A 27951-nucleotide genomic window follows, 5' to 3' on the forward strand; every position below is an offset into this window, starting at 1 on the left:
AACAGTTGCATCAACATCTACCACTCCATCAACAACAACTGCAGCAACATCAACCATTTCATCAACACCAAATGCACCAGCCATAACATCAACGGCACCAACATCTACCACTCCATCAACAACAACTGCACCAACATCTACCACTTCATCAACAGGTACTGCACCAGCCACAACATCAACGGCATTGACATCTACCACTCCATCAAGAACAACTGTACCAACATCAACCACTTTGTCAACAACAACTACACCAGCCACAACATCATTGGCATCAACATCTACCACTCCATCAATAACAACTGTCCCAACATCAACCACTCTGTCAACAACAACTGCACCAACATCTACCTCTCCATCAATAACAACTGCACCAACATCCACCACTCTGTCAACAACAGCTGCACCAACATCTACCACTCCATCAACAACAACTGTACCAACATCAACCACTCTGTCAACAACACCGGCACTAACCTCTGCAACAACTGCACCAACATCTACCACTCCATCAACAACTACTGCACCACCCTCAACATCAACGGCACCAACATTCACCACTCTATCAACACCTGCTCCAGCCTCAACTATACCAACATCTACTACTCTATCAACAACTGCTGCACCTACCTCAACATCAACTTCACCAACATCTACCACACCATCACCAACTACTGCACCAACATTTACCACTCTAACAACAACTGCTGCACCAACCTCAACATCAAATGCACCAGCATCTACCACTCTGCCAACAACTGGTGCATCAACCTCAACAACAACTGCACCGACATCTACCACTTTACCAACAACTTCTGTGCACCAACTTTAAAATCAACTGCACCAACATCTACCACTTTTACCAACAACAGCTGCACCAACCTCAACAACAACTGCACCAACATCTACCACTCCATCAACGGCAACTGTACCAACAGTTACAACTCTGTCAACAACAACTACACCATCATTTACCACTCTACCGACAAGTGCTTCACCAACCTCAACAACAACTGCTACACCAACCTCAACATCAACTGCACCAACATCTACCACTCTGCCAACAGCTGCTGCAACCCCTACATCAACTGCACCAACATCTACTACTCCATCAATAACAACTGGACCAATACCTACCACTCCATCAACAACTACTGCACCAGAATCAACATCAACGGCACCAACATTCACCACTCTATCAACACCTGCTCCAGCCTCAACTATACCAACATCTACTACTCTATCAACAACAACTGCACCAACATTTACCACTTCATCACCAACTACTGCACCAACATTTACCACTCTAACAACAACTAATGCACCAACCTCAACATCAAACGCACCAGCATCTACCACTCTGCCAACAACTGCTGCACCAACCTCAACAACATCTTCTGCACCAACTTTAAAATCAACTGCACCAACATCTACCACTGTTCCAACAACTGCTGCACCAACCTCAACATCAACTGCACCAACATCTACTACTCTGCAAACAACAACTGCACCAACCTCAACATCAACTGCATCAACATCTACTGCTCCATCAACAGCAACTGTACCAACATTTACCACTCTACTGACAAGTGCTTCACCAACCTCGACAACAACTGTGCCAACATTTACCACTCTATCAACAACTGCTGCACCAACCTTAACATCAACTTCATCAACATCTACCACTCCATCAACAACAACTGCACTAACCTCAACATCAATTGAATCAACATCTACCAGTCCATCAACAACAATTGTACCGACATTTACCACTCTGTCAACAACAACTGCACCAACATTTACCACTCTACCAACAACTGCTGAACTAACTTCAACAACTACTGTACCAACATTTACAACTCTGTCAACAACAACTGTGCCAACCTCAACATCAACTTCACCAACTCCTACCACTCTACCAACAACTGCTGCACCAAACTCAACATCAACTGCACCAACAACTACCACTCCATCAACAACAACTGCACCAACATCTACCACTCCATCAACAACAACTGTACCAACTTCTACTACTCTAGCAACAACTGCTGCACCCACCTCAACAACAACTGCACCAACATTTACCACTCCATTAACAACAACTGCTGCACAAACATCAACTTCACCAACATCTGCTGCACCAACCTCAACAGCAATTGCACCAACATCTACCATTCTGCCAACAACTGCTGGATCAATCTCAACAACAACTGCTGCACCAACCTTAACATCAACTTCATCAACATCTACCACTCCATCAACAACAACTGCACTAACCTCAACATCAACTTCATCAACATCTGCCACTCCATCAACAACAACTGTACCAACATTTACCACTCTGTCAATAACAACTGCACCAACATTTACCACTCCACCAACAACTGCTGAACCAACTTCAACAACTACTGGACCAACATTTACAACTCTGTCAACAACAACTGTGCCAACCTCAACATCAACTGCACCAACACCTACCACTGTACCAACAACTGCTGCACCAAACTCAACATCAACTGCACCAACAACTACCACTCCATCAACAACAACAACTATACCAACATCTACCACTCTATCAACAACTGCACCAACATCTACCACTCCATCAACAACAACTGCACCAACATTTACCACTCCATTAACAACAACTGCTGCACAAACATCAACTTCACCAACATCTGCTGCACCAACCGCAACAGCAATTGCACCAACATCTACCACTCCATCAACATCAACTGCACCAACATCTACCACTCTACCAACAACTGCTACACCAACCTCAACAACAACTGCACCAACATTTACCAATCTGCCAACAACTGCTGCACCAACCTTAACATCAACTTCATCAACATCTACCACTCCATCAACAACAACTGCACTAACCTCAACCTCAACTGCATCAACATCTACCACTCCATCAACAACAACTGTACCGACATTTACCACTCTGTCAATAACAACTGCACCAACATTTACCACTCCATCACCAACTACTGCACCAACATTTACCACTCTAACAACAACTGCTGCACCAACCTCAACATCAAATGCACCAGCATCTACCACTCTGCCAACAACTGGTGAATCAACCTCAATAACAACTGCACCAACATCTACCACTTTACCAACAACTTCTGCACCAACTTTAAAATCAACTGCACCAACATCTACCACTTTACCAACAACAGCTGCACCAACCTCAACAACAACTGCACCAACATCTACCACTCCATCAACGGCAACTGTACCAACAGTTACAACTCTGTCAACAACAACAACTACACCATCATTTACCACTCTACCGACAAGTGCTTCACCAACCTCAACAACTACTGCTGCACCAACCTCAACATCAACTGCACCAACATCTACCACTCTACCAACAACAGCTGCTGCAACCCCTACATCAACTGCACCAACATCTACCACTCCATCAATAACAACTGGACCAATATCTACCACTCCATCAACAAATACTGCGCCAGAATCAACATCGATGGCACCAACATTCACCACTCTATCAACACCTGCTCCAGCCTCAACTATACCAACATCTACTACTCTATCAACAACAACTGCACCAACATTTACCACTTCATCACCAACTACTGCACCAACATTTACCACTCTAACAACAACTAATGCACCAACATCAAATGCACCAGCATCTACCACTCTGCCAACAACTGTTGCATCAACCTCAACAACAACTGCACCAACATCTACCAATTTACCAACAACTGCTGCTCCAACCTCAACAACATCTTCTGCACCAACTTTAAAATCAACTGCACCAACATCTACCACTGTACCAACAACTGCTGCACCAACCTCAACATCAACTGCACCAACATCTTCCACTCTGCAAACAACAACTGCACCAACCTCAACATCAACTGCATCAACATCTACTGCTCCATCAACAGCAACTGTACCAACATTTACCACTCTACCGACAAGTGCTTCACCAACCTCAACAACAACTGTGCCAACATTTACCACTCTATCAACAACTGCTACACCAACCTTAACATCAACTTCATCAACATCTACCACTCCATCAACAACAACTGCACTAACCTCAACATCAATTGAATCAATATCTACCAACCCATCAACAACTACTGTACCAACATTTACCACTCTGTCAACAACAACTGTGCCAACCTCAACATCAACTTCACCAACTCCTACCACTCTACCACAACTGCCACACCAACCACAACAGCAATTGCACCAACATCTACCACTCCATCAACATCAACTGCACCAACATCTACCACTCTACCAACAACTGCTACACCAACCTCAACAACAACTGCACCAACATCTACCAATCTGCCAACAACTGCTGCACCAACCTTAACATCAACTTCATCAACATCTACCACTCCATCAACAACAACTGCACTAACCTCAACTGCATCAACATCTACCACTCCATCAACAACAACTGTACCGACATTTACCACTCTGTCAATAACAACTGCACCAACATTTACCACTCTACCAACAACTGCTGAACCAATTTTAACAACTACTGTACCAACATTTACAACTCTGTCAACAACAACTGTGCCAACCTCAACATCAACTGCACCAACACCTACCACTGTACCAACAACTGCTGCACCAAACTCAACATCAACTGCACCAACAACTACCACTCCATCAACAACAACTATACCAACATCTACCACTCTATCAACAACTGCACCAACATCTACCACTCCATCAACAACAACTGCACCAACATTTACCACTCCATTAACAACAACTGCTGCACAAACATCAACTTCACCAACATCTGCTGCACCAACCGCAACAGCAACTGCACCAACATCTACCACTCCATCAACATCAACTGCACCAACATCTACCACTCTACCAACAACTGCTACACCAACCTCAACAACAACTGCAACCAACATTTACCAATCTGCCAACAACTGCTGCACCAACCTTAACATCAACTTCATCAACATCTACCACTCCATCAACAACAACTGCACTAACCTCAACCTCAACTGCATCAACATCTACCACACCATCAACAACAACTGTACCGACATTTACCACTCTGTCAATAACAACTGCACCAACATTTACCACTCCATCACCAACTACTGCACCAACATTTACCACTCTAACAACAACTGCTGCACCAACCTCAACATCAAATGCATCAGCATCTACCACTCTGCCAACAACTGGTGCATCAACCTCAACAACAACTGCACCAACATCTACCACTTTACCAACAACTTCTGCACCAACTTTAAAATCAACTGCACCAACATCTACCACTTTACCAACAACAGCTGCACCAACCTCAACAACAACTGCACCAACCTCTAACCACTCCATCAACGGCAACTGTACCAACAGTTACAACTCTGTCAACAACAACAACTACACCATCATTTACCACTCTACCGACAAGTGCTTCACCAATCAACAACTACTGCTGCACCAACCTCAACATCAAATGCACCAGCATCTACCACTCTGCCAACAACTGGTGCATCAACCTCAACAACAACTGCACCAACATCTACCACTTTACCAACAACTTCTGCACCAACTTTAAAATCAACTGCACCAACATCTACCACTTTACCAACAACAGCTGCACCAACCTCAACAACAACTGCACCAACATCTACCACTCCATCAACGGCAACTGTACCAACAGTTACAACTCTGTCAACAACAACAACTACACCATCATTTACCACTCTACCGACAAGTGCTTCACCAACCTCAACAACTACTGCTGCACCAACCTCAACATCAACTGCACCAACATCTACCACTCTACCAACAACAGCTGCTGCAACCCCTACATCAACTGCACCAACATCTACCACTCCATCAATAACAACTGGACCAATATCTACCACTCCATCAACAAATACTGCACCAGAATCAACATCAACGGCATCAACATTCACCACTCTATCAACACCTGCTCCAGCCTCAACTATACCAACATCTACTACTCTATCAACAACAACTGCACCAACATTTACCACTTCATCACCAACTACTGCACCAACATTTACCACTCTAACAACAACTAATGCACCAACCTCAACATCAAATGCACCAACATCTACCAATTTACCAACAACTGCTGCTCCAACCTCAACAACATCTTCTGCACCAACTTTAAAATCAACTGCACCAACATCTACCACTGTACCAACAACTGCTGCACCAACCTCAACATCAACTGCACCAACATCTACCACTCTGCAAACAACAACTGCACCAACCTCAACATCAACTGCATCAACATCTACTGCTCCATCAACAGCAACTGTACCAACATTTACCACTCTACCGACAAGTGCTTCACCAACCTCAACAACAACTGTGCCAACATTTACCACTCTATCAACAACTGCTGCATCAACCTTAACATCAACTTCATCAACATCTACCACTCCATCAACAACAACTGCACTAACTCAACATCAATTGAATCATATCTACCAACCCCATCAACAACTACTGTACCAACATTTACCACTCTGTCAACAACAACTGTGCCAACCTCAACATCAACTTCACCAACTCCTACCACTCTACCAACAACTGCCACACCAACCACAACAGCAATTTCACCAACATCTACCACTCCATCAACATCAACTGCACCAACATCTACCACTCTACCAACAACTGCTACACCAACCTCAACAACAACTGCACCAACATCTACCAATCTGCCAACAACTGCTGCACCAACCTTAACATCAACTTCATCAACATCTACCACTCCATCAACAACAACTGCACTAACCTCAACCTCAACTGCATCAACATCTACCACTCCATCAACAACAACTGTACCGACATTTACCACTCTGTCAATAACAACTGCACCAACATTTACCACTCTACCAACAACTGCTGAACCAATTTTAACAACTACTGTACCAACATTTACCACTCTGTCAACAACAACTGTGCCAACCTCAACATCAACTGCACCAACACCTACCACTCTACCAACACCTTTTGCACCAAACTCAACATCAGCTGCATCAACAACTACCACTCCATCAACAACAACTATACCAACATCTACCACTCTATCAACAACTGCACCAACATCTACCACTCCATCAACAACAACTGCACCAACTTCTACCACTCTAGCAACAACTGCTGCACCCACCTCAACAACAACTGCACCCACATTTACCACTCCATTAACAACAACTGCTGCACGAACATCAACTTCACCAACCTCAACAGCAATTGCACCAACATCTACCACTCCATCAACATCAACTGCACCAACATCTACCACTCTACCAACAACTGCTGTACCAACTTCTACTAATCTAGCAACAACTGCTGCACCCACCTCAACAACAACTGCACCCACATTTACCACTCCATTAACAACAACTGCTGCACAAACATTAACTGCACCAACCTCAACAGCAATTGCACCAACATCTACCACTCCATCAACATCAACTGCACCAACATCTACCACTCTACCAACAACTGCTGCACCAAACCTCAACAACAACTGCAACAACATCTACCACTCTGCCAACAACTGCTCCAACATCAACATCTACCAATCTACCAACAACTGCTGCAACAACCTCAACATCAACTGCACCAACATCTACCACTCTACCAACAACTGCTGCACCAACATCTACAACTCTACCAACAACTGCTGCACCAACCTCAACAACAACTGTACAAACATCCACCACTCTATCAGCAACTGCACACCAACATCAACATCTACCAATCTACCAACAACTGCTGCAACAACCTCAACATCAAACGCACCAACATCTACCACTCTACCAGCAACTGATGCACCAACTTCAATAACAAATGTACCGACATTTACCTCTCTGTCAACAACAACTGCACCAACATTTACCACTCTACCAACAACTGCTGCACTAACTTCAACAACTATTGTGCCAACATTTACCACTGTACCAACAACAACTGTGCCAACATCTACCACGCCATCAACAACTGCTGCACCAACTTTAACATCAGCTGCACCAACATATTCCACTCCATCATCAGCAACTGCACCAACCTCAACATCAACTGCACCAACATCTATTACTCTACCAACAACTGCTGCACAAACCTCAACAACAACTGCACCAACATCTACCAATCTGCCAACAACTGCTGCACCAACCTTAACATCAACTTCATCAAACATCTACCACTCCATCAACAACAACTGCACTAACCTCAACCTCAACTGCATCAACATCTACCACTCCATCAACAACAACTGTACCGACATTTACCACTCTGTCAATAACAACTGCACCAACATTTACCACTCTACCAACAGCTGCTGAACCAATTTTAACAACTTCTGTACCAACATTTACCACTCTGTCAACAACAACTGTGCCAACCTCAACATCAACTGCACCAACACCTACCACTCTACCAACACCTTTTGCACCAAACTCAACATCAGCTGCATCAACAACTACCACTCCATCAACAACAACTATACCAAAATCTACCACTCTATCAACAACTGCACCAACATCTACCACTCCATCAACAACAACTGTACCAACTTCTACTAATCTAGCAACAACTGCTGCACCCACCTCAACAACAACTGCACCCACATTTACCACTCCATTAACAACAACTGCTGCACGAACATTAACTGCACCAACCTCAACAGCAATTGCACCAACATCTACCACTCCATCAACATCAACTGTACCAACATCTACCACTCTACCAACAACTGCTGCACCAACCTCAACAACAACTTCAACAACATCTACCACTCTGCCAACAACTGCTCCAACATCAACATCTACCAATCTACCAACAACTGCTGCAACAACCTCAACATCAACTGCACCAACATCTACCACTCTACCAACAACTGCTGCACCAACATCTACAACTCTACCAACAACTGCTGCACCAACCTCAACAACAACTGTACAAACATCCATCACTCTATCAGCAACTGCACCAACATCAACGTCTACCAATCTACCAACAACTGCTGCAACAACCTCAACATCAATGGCACCAACATCTACCACTCTACCAACAACTGATGCACCAACTTCAATAACAACTGTACCGACATTTACCTCTCTGTCAACAACAACTGCACTAACATTTACCACTCTACCAACAACTGCTGCACTAACTTCAACAACTACTTTACCAACATTTACCACTCTGTCAACAACAACTGTGCCAACATCTACCACGCCATCAACAACTGCTGCACCAACTTTAACATCAGCTGCACCAACATCCACCACTCTATTAACAACAACTGCATCAACATCTACCAATCTGCCAACAACTGCTGCACCAACCTCAACAACAACTGCACCAACATCTACCAATCTGCCAACAACTGCTGCACCAACCTTAACATCAACTTCATCAACATCTACCACTCCATCAACAACAACTGCACTAACCTCAACCTCAACTGCATCAACATCTACCACTCCCATCAACAACAACTGTACCGACATTTACCACTCTGTCAATAACAACTGCACCAACATTTACCACTCGACCAACAACTGCTGAACCAATTTTAACAACTACTGTACCAACATTTACCACTCTGTCAACAACAACTGTGCCAACCTCAACATCAACTGCACCAACACCTACCACTCTACCAACACCTTTTGCACCAAACTCAACATCAGCTGCATCAACAACTACCACTCCATCAACAACAACTATACCAACATCTACCACTCTATCAACAACTGCACCAACATCTACCACTCCATCAACAACAACTGTACCAACTTCTACTAATCTAGCAACAACTGCTGCACCCACCTCAACAACAACTGCACCCACATTTACCACTCCATTAACAACAACTGCTGCACGAACATCAACTGCACCAACCTCAACAGCAATTGCACCAACATCTACCACTCCATCAACATCAACTGCACCAACATCTACCACTCTACCAACAACTGCTGCACCAACCTCAACAACAACTGCAACAACATCTACCACTCTGCCAACAACTGCTCCAACATCAACATCTACCAATCTACCAACAACAACTGCTGCAACAACCTCAACATCAACTGCCACCAACATCTACCACTCTACCAAACAACTGCTGCACCAACATCTACAACTCTACCAACAACTGCTGCACCAACCTCAACAACAACTGTACAAACATCCATCACTCTATCAGCAACTGCACCAACATTAACATCTACCAATCTACCAACAACTGCTGCAACAACCTCAACATCAATGGCACCAACATCTACCACTCTCTACCAACAACTGATGCACCAACTTCAATAACAACTGTACCGACATTTACCTCTCTGTCAACAACAACTGCACTAACATTTACCACTCTACCAACAACTGCTGCACTAACTTCAACAACAACTACTACCACGCCACAACTACTTACCAACATTTACCACTCTGTCAACAACAACTGTGCCAACATCTACCACACGCCATCAACAACTGCTGCACCAACTTTTAACATCAGCTGCAACAACATATTCCACTCCATCATCAGCAACTGCACCAAACCTCAACATCAACTGCACCAACATCTATTACTCTACCAACAACTGCTGCACAAACCTCAACAGCAACAGCACCAACTTCTACTAATCTAGCAACAACTGCTGCACCCACCTTAACAACAACTGCACCAACATCAACCATTCTATCAACAACTGCACCAACATCAACATCTGCCACTCTACCAACAACTGCTACACCAACCTCAACATCAACTGCACCAACATCTACCACTCTGCCAACAGCTGCTGGAGCAACCCCAACATCAACTGCACCAACATTTACCACTCCATCAATAACAACTGGACCAGTATCTACCACTCTATCAACAACTGCACCAACTTCAAAATCAACTGCTCCAACATCTACCACTCTGCCAACAACTGCTGCACCAACCTCAATAACATCTGCTGTACCAACTTCAACATCAACTGCACCGACATCTACCACTCTGCCAACATCTGCTGTACCAACCTCAACAACATTAACTGCACCAAAATCTACAAGTCTGCCAACATCTGCTGCACCAACCTCAACAACAACTGCACCAACATCTACCACTCCATCAATGGCAACTGTACCAACAGTTACCACTCTGTCAACAACAACTGCACAAATATTTACCACTCTATCAACAAGTGCTTCACCAACCTCAACAACAACTGCAGCACCAATGTCAACATCAACTGCACCAACATTTACCACTCTACCGACAACTGCTGCACCAACCTCAACATCAACTGCACCAACATCTACCACTCCATCAACAACAACTGCACTAACCTCAACATTAACTGCATCACAACAACTATACCAACATTTACCACTCTGTCAACAACTGCACCAACATCTACCACTCTACCAACAACTGCTGCACTAACATCTACCACTCTACCAACAACTGCTGCACCAACCTCAACAAAAACTGCACAAACATCCACCACTCTATCAACAACTGCACCAACATCAACATCTACCAATCTACCAACAACTGCTGCAACAACCTCAACATCAAACGCACCAACATCTACCACTCTACCAGCAACTGATGCACCAACTTCAATAACAAATGTACCGACATTTACCTCTCTGTCAACAACAACTGCACAACAACTATTGTGCTCTACATTTAACTGTTTAACTAAATTTGATGAATTTTGTTCAAAAATTTTTGTCTGTACCAACAACTGCTGCACCAACATCTACCACGCCATCAACAACTGCTGCACCAACTTTAACATCAGCTGCACCAACATATTCCACTCCATCATCAGCAACTGCACCAACCTCAACATCAACTGCACCAACATCTATTACTCTACCAACAACTGCTGCACCAACCTCAACAGCAACAGCACCAACTTCTACTAATCGCAACAACCGCTGCACCCACCTCAACAACATCTGCACCAACATTTACCACTTCATTAACAACATCAACTGCACCATCACCTGCTGCTCCAACCTCAACATCAACTGCATCAACATCCACCATTCTATCAACAACAACTGCACCAAGATCTGCTGCTCCAACCTCAACATCAACTGCACCAACATCCACCATTCTATCAACAACAACTTCACCTACCTCAACATCAACTCCACTGACATCTACCACTCTACCAACAACTGTTGCACCAACCTCAACAACAACTGCACAAACATCCACCACTCTATCAACAACTGCACCAACATCAACATCTACCACTCTACCAACAACTGCTGCAGAAACCCCAACATCAACTGCACCAACATCTACCACAATATCAACAACTGCACCAACCTCAATATCTACCACTCTACCAAAAACTGAGACACCAACCGCAACATCAACTGCACCAACATCTACCACTCCATCAACAACTGCGCTCACCTCAGCAACACCTGCACCAACATCCACCACTCTATCAACAAGAATTGCACCAACATATAGCACTCTACCAACAACGTCTGCACCAAAATCAACTGCTCCAACAACAACTGTGCCATTATCTACCACTCCATCAACAACTGCACCAACGTCAGCAACGCCTGCACCAACATCCGTCACTCTATCAACAACAACTGCACCAACATCCACCACTCTATTAACAACAACTGCATCAACATCTACCTCTTCAGCAGCAACTGCTGCACCAGCCTTAACAGAAACTGCACCAACATCTACCACTGTAGTTACAACAATTGTACCATCCTTAACATCAACTGTACTAACATCAACATCACCTGCACCAACATATACCACTCTAGCAATAGCAACAACAACTGTACCAACATCTATTACTCTGTCAACAACAACTGCACCAGCCTCAACATCAACTGCTCCAACATTTACCACTCCATTATCAACAACTGCTGCACCAACCTCAACATCAACTGCACCAACATTTACCACTCTACTAACCACTGCAGCTCCAACCTCAACATCAACTGCATCAACATCCACCACTCTATCAACAAGAATTGCACCAACATCTAGCACTCTACCAACAACTTCTGCACCAACAACAACTGTACCAACATCTACCACTCCGTCAACAATTGCACCAACGTCAGCAACAACTGCACCAACATCCACCACTCTATTAACAACAACTGCATCAACATCTACCACTCTACCAACAACTGCTGCATCAACATCTACATCAGCAACTGCTGCACCAGCCTTAACACCAACTGCACCAACATCTACCACTGTAGTTACAACAACTGTACCATCCTCAACATCATCTGTACTAACATCAACATCACCTGCACCAACATATACCACTCTAGCAACAGCAACCACTGTAGTTACAACAACTGCACCAATATCAACATCAACTCTACCAACATCTATTACTCTGTCAACACCTGCACCAACATCCACCACTCTATCAACAACAACTGCACCAACATCCACCCCATTATTAACTACTGCTGCAGTATCATCTTGAACTCTACCAACAACTTCTGCACCAACATCAACTGCACCAACAACAACTGTACCAAAATCTACCACTCTATCACCAACCTCAACATCAACTCCACCAACATCTACCACTCTACCAACAACTGTTGCACCAACCTCAACAACTAATGCACAAACATCCACCATTGTATCAACAAATGCAGCAACATCAACTGCATATAAATTTATCAATCATTTAACAATTTATGAAGAAGTGTTGAAATAAAATGTACCACTCCATCAACAACTGTTGACAACAACTGCACCAACTTCCACAACAGCACCACCAACATCCACCACTCTATCACAACAGCTGCACCAACATCTACCACTCTATCACCAACCTCAACATCAACTCCACCAATATCTACCACTCTACCAACAACCACTGCACCAACCTCCGCAACAACTGCACAAACATCCACCATTGTATCAACAAATGCACCAACATCAACTCCACCAACATCTGCCACTCTACAAACAACTGCTGGACCAACATCTACCACTCTATCAACCACAACTGTACCAACATCTACCACTCTATCAGCAAGTGCACCAACCTCAACATCAACTGCGCCAACATCTACCACTCCATCAACAACAACTGTACCAACATCTACCCCTCTGTTAACAACAACTGCACCAACCTCAGCATCAACTGCTTCAACATCTACCACTCCATCAACATCAACTGCACCAACATCAACCACTCTACCAACAACAACTTTACCAATATCTACCACTCTGTTAACAACAACTGCACCAACCTCAGCAACAACTACACCAACATCTACCACTCCATCAACAACAACTGTACCAACATCTACCACTCTGTTAACAACAATTGGACCAACCTCAACATTGATGTCACCAACATCTACCACTCTACCAATAACTTCTGCACCAACATCCACCTCTTCATCAACAACTGCTGCACCAGCCTTAACATCAACTGCACCAACATCTACCACTGTAGTAACTACAACTGTACTAACATCAATATCACCTGCACCAACATTTACCACACCAATAACAACAACCGCACCAACCTCAACATCAACTCTACCAACATCTACCACTCTACCAACAGCTTCGGTACCAACCTCAACATCAACTCTACCAACATCTACCACTCCATCAACAACAACTGCACCAACATCCACCACTCTATCAACAACAACTGCCCTAACATCTAGCACTCTACCAACAACTTCTGCACCAACATCAACTGCACCAACATCCACCACTCTATCAACAACAATTGCACACACATCTACCACTCTACCAACAACTGCTGCACCAACCTCGACATCAATTGCACCAACATCTACCACTCTAGTAACAACAACTGTACCATCCTCAATATCAACAGCATCAACCTCAACATTAACTGCACCAACATCTACCACTCTAACAACAATATTAACTGTGCCAGCATTGACATCAACTGGATCAACATCAACAGCTCAAACTACATCAGCTGCATCAACATTGAAATCAACTGCATTATCATCTACAACTCGAACAGCAACACCAACATTTACTTCTAATCTGACAACAACCCAACTTGTGTCTACAACTCAACAAGCAAATCAATCAACACCCTCATCTCCAGAAGCTGTCCAGCAATGTAAGCAAAGTTAATTTTATATGTCCATTAATTTCTTCCTCATCATCTTCTTCTTCTTATCATTCACAACCCAGGTTTTGTAATAGATTAAAGTTTTATTCACATATGATGATATGAATCTGATTTTTTTTTTATAGATACGACAGAAGTTGCATTCATAAATTTAAAAATGAGATCCTTTGTTGAGCTGAGCAATGAGGAAATCATTACATATATTGAAAAGGTAAGCTGATATTTTGTCATAAACATATTTACAGTATATATATAATTTTTACCTTTTGTCTGAGAAATAATAAAAGGACACCTTTTCATTTATAATTTGTTTTTAAACAATATATATATATATATATATATATATATATATATATATATATATATATATATATATATATTGTAAGAACGTTGTATCATGTAATCTGTATCATGAATTTTATTGCATCGAAAGTTTAGTGAATCGTTACATCCCTATATGCTACTGGTTTCTGCTGATCATGCTGATTTGTCCACAGTAAAGTTCAGCCGATGTCCTTTTTTCATTCGGGTAAGTTAAATTAATTTTGGGCTACCAAAACCTGAAGAATGCCTGCCCGAAGGGCTACCAGGGATTTAGAAATTTTGCAAGCCCTGTTACGTTATGAAACGATATACAGGTGCATCTCAATAAATTAGAATGTCGGGGAAAAGTTCATTTATTTCAGTAATTCAACTCAAATTGTGAAAGTTGTGAATTAAATAAATTAAATGGACACAGACTGAAGTAGTTTAAGTCTTTGGTTCTTTTAATTGTGATGATTTTTTCTCACATTTAATAAAAACCCACCAATTCATCTCAACAAATTAGAATATAGTGACATGCCAATCAACTAATCAACTCAAAACACCTGCAAAGGTTTCCTGAGCCTTCAAAATGGTCTCTCAATTTGGTCCACTAGGCTACACAATCATGGGGAAGACTGCTGATCTGACAGTTGTCCACAGGGTTTCTACAGACATGAACCAGTTAAATTTAAGACTTTTTAAGACCTTTTTAATACTACCTTATATGAAATTTAAGACCTAAACCTGTAATGTAAATACACATTTTTATTACATTCATATATGTAATATTTAATGTGTTTAAATAAAAAAGAAAACAAAATATCATTGCTGTAATAAATTTTATTTCTTTGATATACAGTGAACTTTTAATGTCAGCAGACAATATTCCATATAAAATATCCCTGCAAAACAACTGCATTACTGAGATTTTTGGTGGAGTAAACAATTTATTCTGAAGCAATATTTTCATCAGTGTTCTGTTCTATCAGCTTTTACATACTTAAATCTGCTTATTTTTATTTACCTTTACAAAGGCATATGTTTAAACTTTTTTGATGTATGCATCATATTACATATCAAATTATTACAATTTATCAGTAAATTCAATATACACTATAGGGCTGCTACAAGGCAGATTAAATAATTTACACTGCAAATAAAAATAATTACAACTGCTATAAATAATGTTATTAGATTAATGTTTTAAATGCATTTATGAATATACAAATAAGAAAGGTTGAGTTTATAAATGTATAATTTCCAACATACTTCTCAACTAAACTACCAGTAAGTGCAGGCGGTAAGTCACTTAATGAGTGAGTCACTGAATCATTTATTCAACTGATTGAGTGTGTTATCACGCTGGTATCTTAAGGACTTTCGTGGACAGCTGACTCCTAAAGTTTTTGATATTCTTCTTATTCTGTGTGGTGGTCAAATAGAAATTAATCTTTTCTAATAAGTTTAAATTGATTTTTACCATTTATGGGCATTTTACCTTTATAAAGCCATTTATTCTATAACTGTGCATTATCTTTTGAGTCAAAATCTTACATTTAATCAATGAATTAGAATAATAAGACATTTGGGCTGTTATTAAGCAAATGAAATCAGTATCAAACAAAATTCCTCTTTAAAATCCAGACATAAGCCGCACTTGAAGTGGCATTTAGAAGTATTTACATACTGTTTAATGCAAAACATGTATGCATTTAACCTGCAGTTACAAATGCTTAAATAATCTGATATATTAAACATAAAACGTTGAATACTGATATTTGAAATAATAATAAAAAAAAGAAAAGATACTTTAAATGTGAAATTAAAACCGCCAGCAGGTGGCAGAAAGTCACTGTTAATAAGTGAGTCATTGCGATTGAACTGAGTCATTTAAAAGGGTGATTCATTCAGGAACAAAATGGCAACGCTGTAATGTTTCTCAAAGACGCAAAACAGCGCTGTGGATTTGTTTGGAATTATTTTGTTGGCGAAATATTGCATAAACAGGCGATATGGTGTCTAAAACGTAAGTCTCTTAATAAAACCTCTAGTTTATTGAACTTTTGTAAAAAAAAAAAAAAAAAAAATCAATATTACATTTGTATATGGTAATCATGAAAGAGTGCACTGTAAATGCGCAAGCACACTAGACTTAACGTAATGCGTGCTTTGAATGTTTTTTTGCGTTGTCAGAATATTGAGCAAAATAGCTCACGTTTCCTGGTATTACTTAACTATATCATGTTATGAATAAACTAAACAATTAGAATTTTTACCTCAGTGTGTTTCTCCTGATTTTATGTGTTGGCCATCACGCTCATTTGTTCTGAAGTCTCTCACAAAGAGACAAACAGACAAACAGAGTGAGCCTCAGCGCGAACTTTTATTCTGTATTCTGCGAACATACTGCAATTATCTGATGACGCAGTAATTTACCGCGGGGAAGAAAAAATTCTTTGGTCTGTCCAATGATTGTAAACAGTCATTAGGTCCATCAGACTTAATATATTAGCGGCAATGTGACCAAAAATATTTAAGACCCATCGAATCCGAATTTAAGACATTTTAAGACTTTTTAAGGCCTTATATTAGGAAAACGTTATTTAAGACATTTTAAGACTTTTTAAGGACCCGCGGACACCCTGTGTCCAGAAGACAATCATTGACACCCTTCACAAGGAGGGTAAGCCACAAACATTCATTGCCAAAGAAGCTGACTGTTCACAGAGTGCTGTATCCAAGCATGTTAACAGTAAGTTGAGTGGAAGGAAAAAGTGTGGAAGAAAAAGATGCACTGGAAGGAAAAGGTGTGGGCAGCCTTATGAGGATTGTCAAGCACAATTGATTCAAGAATTTGAGTGAACTTCACAAGGAATGGACTGAGGCTGGGGTCAAGGCATCAAGAGCCACCACACAGACGTGTCAAGGAATTTGGCTACAGTTGTCGTATTCCTCTTGTTAACCCACTCCTGAGGCATTTTACCTGGAATAAGGAGAAGAAGAACTGGACTGTTGCCCAGTGGTCCAAAGTCCTCTTTTCAGATGAGAGCAAGTTTTGTATTTCATTTGGAAACCAAGGTCCTAGAGTCTGGAGGAAGGGTGGAGAAGCTCATAGCCCAAGTTGCTTGAAGTCCAGTGTTGAGTTTCCACAGTCTGTGATGATTTGGGTTGCAAAAGTCATCTGCTGGTGTTGGTCCATTGTGTTTTTTGAAAACCACAGTCACTGCACCTGTTTACCAAGAAATTTTTGAGCACTTCATGCTTCCTTCTTTTGACCAGCTTTTTGAAGATGCTGATTTCATTTTCCAGTAGGATTTGGCACCTGCCCACACTGCCAAAAGCACCAAAAGTTGGTTAAATGACCATGGTGTTGGTGTGCTTGACTGGCCAGCAAACTCACCAGACCTGAACCCCAGAGAGAATCTATAGGGTATTGTCAAGAGGAAAATCAGAAACAAGAGACCAAAAAATGCTGAACCAAAGACTTAAACTACTTCAGTCTGTGTGCATTGAATTTATTTAATACATGATTTTCACAATTTGAGTTGAATTACTGAAATAAATTAACTTTTCCACAACATTCTGATTTATTGAAACACACCTGTACAATACATTTCAAAAGTTTGAGGTCTGTACATTTTTATTCTTTCTTTTTTTTGAAAGAAATTAAAACTTTTATTCAGCAAGGATGTGTGAAATTATTAAGAAGTGACAGCAAAGATTTATTTTGTTAGAAAATATTTATATTTTGAATAAATGCTGTTCTTTAACGCTCTGAGGTCTAGGGGGTTTTGGGGGCCTGGATAAGTTTTGACATCCCCTGACTTTTGTGCTTTTTTTCAGTTGCTTATCAACATATACATGGCTAAAGTCTAAAAACATTGTAATCAGTACAAACTGGGCTACAGTAATACGTAAATAGCATGTATGTACATGATTGAGAAAACAACATTTATGCGTGGTTAGTGAAAAACTAAAATTTTGAAGTCACTGAAATAAGGTCATAAAACATCTAGAGAACATTTGTTCACAAGACTGTCAAACCTGGAGCTTGTAGCCTAGAATTTTTGCTTCAAAATTTTGTGAAAATCATCTTGTTTACTCACTCACAGAAAACATAGATTGATTTAAATTTATGAAGACACTTTTTGTTTCGAAAGGGCATATGCGAGTAGGCGTGATTGACCATAAATATTTGTGTGATTCACACCTGAGAAGACAAAGACCCACATAATGAGCCTTTCAGTCAGCTGTGTGACCGAGAGGGAAGAGTTACAATAAAGAATGTGAGGACAAAATAAAAAATAGCTAAGAAAAATATTAAGCATGTACATTTAAAAATAGCTGCAAGAGGATAACACTGGAAGCCAGGCACATAAAGTTTACAAATAGCCATGGCTGATTTTATGGGAAAAATAAGGTGGATTCAGTCTAAGTAAAAATCATGGCTACCAAATACTGCCTAATAGGTTACCGTTTTAATTTAACTATAATGCTTACAGTGCTTATCAATTTTCTTTGCAGTTTTTCAAGCACACAAACAGTAGTGGGACAATCAGGATTACTGTGAAGAAATCAAGAAAATTGTTGACCTAAGGATCTGACATGGAAAACTGCAATCCTCTACAGACAATCTCTGAATGAAGTGTCCAGTCGGGTGTCCAAATGTTTTTCCTTTCATTTTTATAGATTGACTATAAAATGTGATTACAAGAACCAATTAAACAATTAAAAGGTTCATTTTAATTTTTTTGCTGTTTTACTTCATTTTTAGTTTAAGTCATGCACTTTTTCATTCTGAACTCAACAATCACAATCAAGCTGTGTTGTGTAATATTTAATATTTTGTGTATGTTATATTATTGCTGCTCCCTTCAGTGTGAATAATTAAAAAAAAAAAAATCTCTCAAATCTATACAAAATTTAAAAGTTGTGGAATGTCTACATAGGATGCGAGCGGCGTGGCTACTACTATACTATTATAATCAGTAATGCTGTCTGGATGCGGTGATGAAACACTTGAAATCCCTGACAGTAAACTGTCACCTCATTCTATTTATTATGTACTGACATAAAGTTCAAACAATTTGCAATGGTCGCTTTGTTGCATCCAGTGTAGATAGCCTACAGGCTGTTTCACACTGAGCGCGAGACGAACGGTGCTTTCACAAAAAAAGCCCAAAACAATTGCTCGCCTTCTGCTAATTCACACCTGTACGCTGTACTCTCGCCCTTTTGTGCAACAGCAGCTGCACTGGGCATGTGATCAAAGCTTAAATCTAATTGGACGGCCCCTTTCATCGTGAAGCGACAGGGGAAAAAACTATACACAGGAAGAAAAAAACAAAAAAAAAACAGGTGACAGACATTTTTAGTGGTGTCCGAAATAAAAGTGGACATTCTCGAGTGCACTCATTCAATCCCACAATGCTAAACAAAAACTAGTGTACAACTGGTGCACACTCAGCGGCTAGAAAATACCCATAATGCAAATTATGCACCGAATGAATTCCCGCATCTCGCCAGATGTACAAACAATGCACTGTAAGGGGCAATCAAATTTTTTTGTAATTGTCCATGGCGTAATACAGAGCAACACAACAAAGACATACACTAGGCCTACCAGTCAAAAGTAATTTTTAACAGTAAGATTTTTTTTTTATACTTTATTTATTTGTTTTTATTTATTATATATATAAAATACATAAAATATAAAACAACACATATTCACTCACATCCCACATATAACTATCCAACATATAATTAATACAGAACAAAAAAAAAAAAAAAAAAAAATTAAATTAAAAAAAACTTGCACAACAGTATACAATATGTATAAAACAAACGTGGAGGCATTAGTCCAATAACGACCTCAGGTATGAATTCAATCCTCTTCTTAGCTCAGTTAACCATTTATCTCAGTGGATCAATTCAACCAGTTCCTGTATAATCAATATCACCAAAGTCATTTATAAAAGGTTGCCATATCTCAGAAAAATGTTCCTCTTTATTTTTTAAGGAGAATCTGATTTTCTCTAGCTCCAAATGTTTCATTATATCCCTCATCAGATTTATATATGGGGGCAGCTTTCTGTTTCCAGTTTAACAATATTAATCTTCGTGCTAGTAGACAAACAAACAAAATCATATGTTGTTCAGCCTTGTTTTTAGCTATCTCAGATTCAACAATACCTAAAACCGCCATCAGGGGATCTAGATCAATTGGCATTTGTAATATTCTTGACAATGCCAGAAAAATACTTCTCCAGTAGGATGATAATTTTGGGCAGCTCCAAAACATATGGGCCAGCGATGCCAGTGCACGTCCACAACGGTCACATGAAGGGTCTTCATTTGGGAATATCTTACTAAGCTTTTGCTTAGACCAGTGTAAACAATGTATTACTTTAAACTGTATGAGTCTGTGTCTTTAACAGTAAGATTTTTAATGTTTTTTTTTTTTTAAGAAGACTCTTCTCTTCACCAAGCCTGCATTTATTTGATCCAAAATACAGCAAAAGCAATAATATTGTGAAATATTTTTACTATTTAAAATAATTTCTTTATATTTGAATATCTGTTCAAATGTAATTGATTGCTGTGATCAAAGCTAAATTTACAGCATCATTACTCCAGTCTTCATTGTCACGCAATCCTTCAGAAATCATTCTGATATGCTGATTTTCTGTTCAAAAAACATTTGTTATTATTATTATTATTATTATTTATCAACATTTAAAACAGCTGAGTACATTGAGTAGAAAGATCCCAAGATAAGCATTTATCTGAAATAAAAAGCCTTTGTAAGATTATATACTTTATACCATTAAAAGCTGGGGGGGGGGGGGTTATAGAAATTAATACTTTTATTTAGCAAGGATGCTTTAAATTGATCAAAAGTGATGATAAAGACATTTATAATATTACAAAAAATATATATATTTCTGATAAATGCTGTTCTTCTGAAGTTGTATTCATCAAAGAAACCTGAAAAAAAAAATCTACTCAGCTGTTTTCAACATAATAATGATAATAGACTTTTTTTTTTTTTTTTTTTTTTTTTTGCAAATCAGAATAATAGAATGATTTCTTAAAGATCATGTGACTGGAGTAAGGATGCTAAACATTCAGCTTTGAAATAACACAAATAAATTACATTTTAAAAAATGTTCACATAGAAAACAGTTATTATAAACAGTAATATATATATATATATATATATATATATATATATATATCTATATATATATTATAGTAATGTTTGAATTCTTTTGGAATGTTATAACTACTACTGTTCAAAAACATTTGCCTGTTAGTGTAAATTGATTATTAAATTGTCTACTGGAGCGCCAAACATTCGTGCAGAATTTTTGCGTTCAGTGTGATATTATAGCCTACTAGCTAGATAACTAGAAGTCTTTCAAGACAACAGGTAAAAAAATGAGTACTTGAAATATTTGAAATACTGTAAATGGTAAATGTATTTTAAAAAGTTTTGGGTGGTTGTATCTCAGGTTTATGTTCTGTGACCAAGTTTGCAGTTATTTTCCTTGGTTACTCTTTTGTTTGAATAACTGTCACACCTACAGTTCATTACTTTTTATTAGTTGGATTATGAGTTTTCTTCAAGTTGTCTTATTGCTTGTGACCTGGTTATTTTATTCTTGTCTCTAGTTCCTGAGTTTTATGTAAATAAAAAGAATACTGCTGTATTTAGATCCACTTTCTCATCATTTTTGCAACCGGGCTGTAACACTTCAACTTTTTTTCTTTCTTTCTAGCTTTAACCCTAAAACTCACACCAGATGAGTTCATTTTAGGAAGACATTAGTTATGTAGTAAAGTCCCACTTTAACAAACAGCAGCTTTTAAAGATCAGGTGAATGCTTCTCATTGTTTAAATGCTCGTGGAACTGCTTGGCAGGTTAAAAATGCAGATTAACCAGAGTCAGCGATGGAAAAACTAAACAATCTCATTGTTCTCTTATGATAAGGTATTTGGCAATGAAGTATCTGGTCATATGTACTTGTGTCTTAAAAAACCAAATGAACTGAAATTGTTTCAAGTTTCTTTATGTCTAAGCGTAACCTCTTTTCTCTCCTTCTTTCTGATCTTTTCTAATTCATCAAGATTATATAGATGACAGATACTGATTATAAACGCACCTCTTCTCTGAGTGTTTTTAAAATAATTTCCTCATGCTGAAAATCTGCCGTGATTTAAATGACTAACTTTCAGCATATTTTAGTCATATACAAAATCTGCTCTGACTTAGAATTAAGAGTTTTAAGAAGACAAGACTGCCATATTTTGCCATTAAATCCAACTAATTCTATATAATTTATTATAACTTTATAATGAATGTATTTCACAGCATGCTATTGAGCCGCTGAATAATGACTTCTATTAAAATCAATAAGTATGTTTTAATGGATTTGACATAATGAACATTGAATATTAAACATGATAACATTGCATATCAGATTAAATGAATGATTACAGTAATTTCATCATACTTTTTTTGATAAGAAAAGACATTTTAATAGAATGCAAATAGTCAGAGCTGGTTAAAGGTCAGGAGGACTGTTTACTCATGTCTTCGGTTTATCATTAATTACAAAACTAGTTCTTTTTTTGGGAAAATATTCAGAAGAGGGCTGTTTAAATATAAATGTCTATTTAGAGATTTTGATGGCTGACATTTTATATTAAGTATTTAATTAAGGAAAAATTAAATAGTAACATAATGTAGGTTTAATAAATACAAATTGTAAAACCATGCCATTCTAAGCTAAATCCAAAGAGGAAAACACAATGAAAAGATAGCGGAGATTTTGATAGCTCTCTATTTTGGTATTTATAGTTAATATTTAAATTAAAATCACTGTTGAAATTCTATTAAGAGGAACTCACAAAATAAAAAGCATTTAATAATCATAAAAAAAACAAAAAGATTTCCCCTTCAACGCTATCGTCTCGTAAACCCCGCCCATAGATGTGCTTGGCCAATCAGGGGAGCCTCACCTCTTTAACTCATTCGACTAGCCTGTCAATCATGTGTGCATAAGCCCCGCCTACATACGTGCTCAGCCAATCAGAAGACACGTACAGCTCCCACCGTCACAGCGAGCTTGTCAATCTTGTGTAAATAAACCTCGCCCACACACGAAACGGAGACACGTCCACCTTCACAGAGAGACCTCGTCGTCAAAATGCTCTCGAGAGAGTTTTTCAAATAAGTTTTGTGTGTCGGCAACTTAGTCTTATCCTAAAGAAATAAACGCGCAGTCCGGTGAAGACGCTAATGGCTGCAGAAAGCGAGCGTGATGATCCTTTCCAACAGATCCTGCTTCAGATCGGTGGAAAAAGTAACATTCATTTAATCAGCGCCGTGAGAGGACCTGATGGAGACACCGGCGTGTTACAAGACTTCATCGCTGATATGTTTAATAACGGGAGGCGCGAGGAAACCAGCGGCTGTACTGGCAACAGCAACGGCGAAATCAAAATCCAAACTAACGTGTCCAGCCCTGACCAATCACACACAGATCGATCAGAACAGAGTTCACCCGATCACCGCAAGAGCGAGAAACCAGATCCGCTCGAGAACAAAACCGTGAGCTCAAGCCGGTTCATCGGCGCCAAACAGAGAGCCATTAAGTGCTCCGTGATCATATTCCTCTTCAAACACGATTATGTGTGTCATAAGGAGAACCACGTGTGTCTGAGGGAGATTCTGAAGGACGTGAGGGCTCGGGTAAAGAGAAACGCGCTCCGTCCTGCGCTGCTGGGACTCGTTCACACCGACGGCGATGCGTCAGAGAGTCGCGATTCGGTGGAGTCCCTGGATCGATCACTGCGAGCGGTGTTCATTAACCACCCCCCGCAGGCCATATGGACCGGGCGTTACGTCACAAAGTCCCCGGATGTGTTGCAGGAGATCAGGTGGAACACCTGCAGGGCTGTGAAGTGCTCGATGTCCGCAGGTCAGAGATCCATCCCAGTGGACTCCTGTTCGGTTGGGCGTCATAGTCCAACACGATTTCATGTGGAAACGAATTCGTACGAATTTGTATAATGTGATCATAACAGAAAAGTATGATTTTTACAAAAAGGGGAAACATGATGGAGCACCCCTAACCCCACCCGGTAACCTACCTGTCTGTGGGGCGCAAGCAGATTGATTGTACGAAAACACACGACTGAGATTGTACGAATTTAATTCGCCAAATTGTAAAACAGTTTTTCTATGTAGACTTATGCGTTTAACCATTGCACGTGTGTCTTTTTGCAGCATTTTAAACTTGCATTCTAAAAACACAGCACTGAACTTCAATTTAAAAAAAAAAAAGTCTTTAGCTGTCGCACACAAAGTGCGATAGCTAAAGAGATAACTATAATGATAATTATATTAATGTCTGTCCACATCAACACGCAATATATCCGTTAATAAGCACGCCCTGCTGCTTTAAATGTTTGAGCTCTTCAAAGTCGCTGAATTCTGATTGGCTGTCAAAGCTTTTATGGTTCATCAGCTGAAAAAAAAAAACACTTCGTAAATGATTCACACAATATTGTTCTCAGTATCGGTCGTTATCCGTATAGCTGTAGTGTGAACTCATAGATTTAGACTGATAATTAAACCATCACTGTTATCGTTTTAGTTATCGTCATTGGTTTGAATGGGCCTTTAACGATTTTATTTGTTTTGTTTTATTCCACTTCCTCTCATGTTGCGTTTTTAATAGCCACAACATGTTTTTGCATTTCGCCGCACTGCTTTCCCATTGTTTTATATATAAACGTACACGCTTGATCGCTTTTGAAGCATCTCGCGCATGAGTGGCTATTCGCACTGAACGCTTATTTGCATTGGAAGACATGAGACTTCATATGCGTTCGTACGATCTCATTAATACGGTTTTGTAGATCTGCTTACGCCCCACTCATGGTTAGCTTTAGGGGTAGACCTTCAAGCATCTGTACGAAAATTGTACGTTTGCGTATGATTCTGGTTTCAAAAAACTACGTAGAATTTGGTCACCGTGCGTGGTGACCTGCTGACCTAGGCATGTGGTCTGGACCTGCTTGTTTTCTCGCTGCATAGCTAGACAGCATTTTTGCCAATTATCTTCTGTAAACGTAATGAGGAACCTACTTAGACAGGATTGTGGGGTATCATTGCCAAAAAAACACCAACCTTTTTAGCATAATAGACTAAAATTACAGTGAGCTGTTTATCTAGACATTAGTTTGTGGCATTATAGCCTCTAACCCGAGTGTGCTGCCCATCTAGTGTCTTTTCAGCTTCATGTAGGTCACAACTCTGGCTGAGTCACATGATTTGGAGGACTATAATGAATAGAGGCTCCTCAAAGAAAGAAAGAATGCGATTAATGAGTCCTTTCTCAATGGCTCTTTCTGTTGCAGATAGCGCCGTTGGCGGTAAAAGCAGTTTGTTTTGGCCGCTGAAGTGTTTCCCGGGAGTTTTCAGAAAGACACACAGAGGACAAGCTGACGTAAACACCAATAGTTGGCAGCAGGGTACAAGGATGTTGATTTGCATTCAGATTGAAACCTGTTGTTTCACTATGAACTAACCGTGCAATCTTAACTCTTCTAGCCAATCCAAATGCAGCCGAGGAAGGAATTCCACTGCAGACGCGGCACACAACAGACTGACGCCATGCCGGCTCTGCAAATAGACCAAAATGGATGAAGAACAAGCCTCGAACCGTGTGCCTGTGCGCTACACAGGTCATATACTCTTGCACTATGACGTACCAGTCAGGAAGATCTGGAGAAGTGAGAAATGAAGGCGATGAAAGGCTGCTAGAGCATTATACGTGATGCAATTTTTTTTGTTATCTCAGAAGGATATATCACTACTATCACAGTAACGTACAGAGTTTATTAGTATTAAATAATCTAATGTGACAATTCCTGAACACTGTGAATGACTACTGTATCAACTGTTGTTTTTAAATTAAAGAAACATGTTGTTGCATTGACTCGTATCTTGTACTTCAAGCACGATTCCTTCTTGTGATCCTGAAGAAAACAAGAAATTTAATGCAGTTTAGCTGTTTGAAACGTTTTCAGGGCTATACAAAACATATTGGTGAATAAATGAAAACGGAAGAGTTTATATTAGGTTACTTGTCGTTCACACAGAACGCATTTTTGCGTTCCTCTGCTGCACTTTTTCATAGATTGTCTGTGTGTTTGACTGTTTGCGTCGGCGTTTGTCGTCTTTTTCGTGGCTACAGAATTGTCTAAAACAATCTATAGGATTTTCTGCACGCTGTTTACAAACTGAACTACTGAATCAGTGTTTGCACACGGGTGATTCATTTGAGTCGATTCTCTTCAGTGAATCGATCGAGCTAGGTAGCGGTGTTCTGAATCGGTTCATGATTCGAACTGATCACTCGCGCACTGAATCGTTTGAGAGGTTTTTCA

General features: G+C 39.9%; 3 protein-coding genes and 1 long non-coding RNA gene across 4 annotated transcripts; 3 read left to right on the top strand and 1 right to left on the bottom strand.

The window, feature by feature from the left end:
* Positions 1 to 4095: 4095 nt before the first annotated feature.
* LOC122141652 (mucin-5AC-like) lies at positions 4096 to 8497 on the top strand (the record flags this gene model as incomplete). The annotated part of the gene is given in 4 exon segments (XM_042749574.1): positions 4096 to 4926; positions 4928 to 5442; positions 5498 to 5749; positions 6320 to 8497. Coding segments are annotated over 4 exon segments (3645 nt in total), but the record flags the coding sequence as incomplete, so codon positions are not given.
* A 2186-nt stretch (positions 8498 to 10683) lies between these two features.
* LOC122141653 (probable cyclin-dependent serine/threonine-protein kinase DDB_G0292550) lies at positions 10684 to 11961 on the top strand (the record flags this gene model as incomplete). The annotated part of the gene is made up of 1 exon (XM_042749575.1): positions 10684 to 11961. A coding segment is annotated over one exon (1278 nt), but the record flags the coding sequence as incomplete, so codon positions are not given.
* Positions 11962 to 12319: 358 nt separating this feature from the next.
* On the bottom strand, positions 12320 to 13488 carry LOC122141770. The gene is made up of 3 exons (XR_006158090.1): positions 13444 to 13488; positions 12464 to 12474; positions 12320 to 12373 (listed from the first exon to the last, which is right to left on the bottom strand). It is a non-coding gene; the product is annotated as an uncharacterized LOC122141770 (long non-coding RNA).
* Positions 13489 to 24634: 11146 nt separating this feature from the next.
* On the top strand, positions 24635 to 27500 carry LOC122141535. Its single transcript, XM_042749185.1, has 3 exons — positions 24635 to 25475; positions 26920 to 27033; positions 27113 to 27500. The coding sequence occupies exons 1-3, from the start codon at positions 24794 to 24796 to the stop codon at positions 27169 to 27171; spliced, it is 855 nt and encodes a 284-aa protein (XP_042605119.1). The 5' UTR covers positions 24635 to 24793; the 3' UTR covers positions 27172 to 27500.
* The last annotated feature ends 451 nt before the right edge of the window (positions 27501 to 27951 follow it).

This window comes from Cyprinus carpio, chromosome B22 (assembly GCF_018340385.1).
Source record: "Cyprinus carpio isolate SPL01 chromosome B22, ASM1834038v1, whole genome shotgun sequence".
Lineage (NCBI taxonomy): Eukaryota > Metazoa > Chordata > Actinopteri > Cypriniformes > Cyprinidae > Cyprinus > Cyprinus carpio.

What these genes read in the sequence shown, in the direction of transcription:
- LOC122141535 (XM_042749185.1), top strand. Translation starts at nt 24,794, where the DNA reads ATGGCTGCAGAAAGCGAGCGTGATGATCCTTTCCAACAGATCCTGCTT. An exon ending in GAAGTGCTCGATGTCCGCAG is followed by an intron (nt 25,476 to 26,919) that starts GTCAGAGATCCA and finishes TTTCTGTTGCAG; the next exon opens with ATAGCGCCGTTGGCGGTAAA. An exon ending in CACCAATAGTTGGCAGCAGG is followed by an intron (nt 27,034 to 27,112) that starts GTACAAGGATGT and finishes TAACTCTTCTAG; the next exon opens with CCAATCCAAATGCAGCCGAG.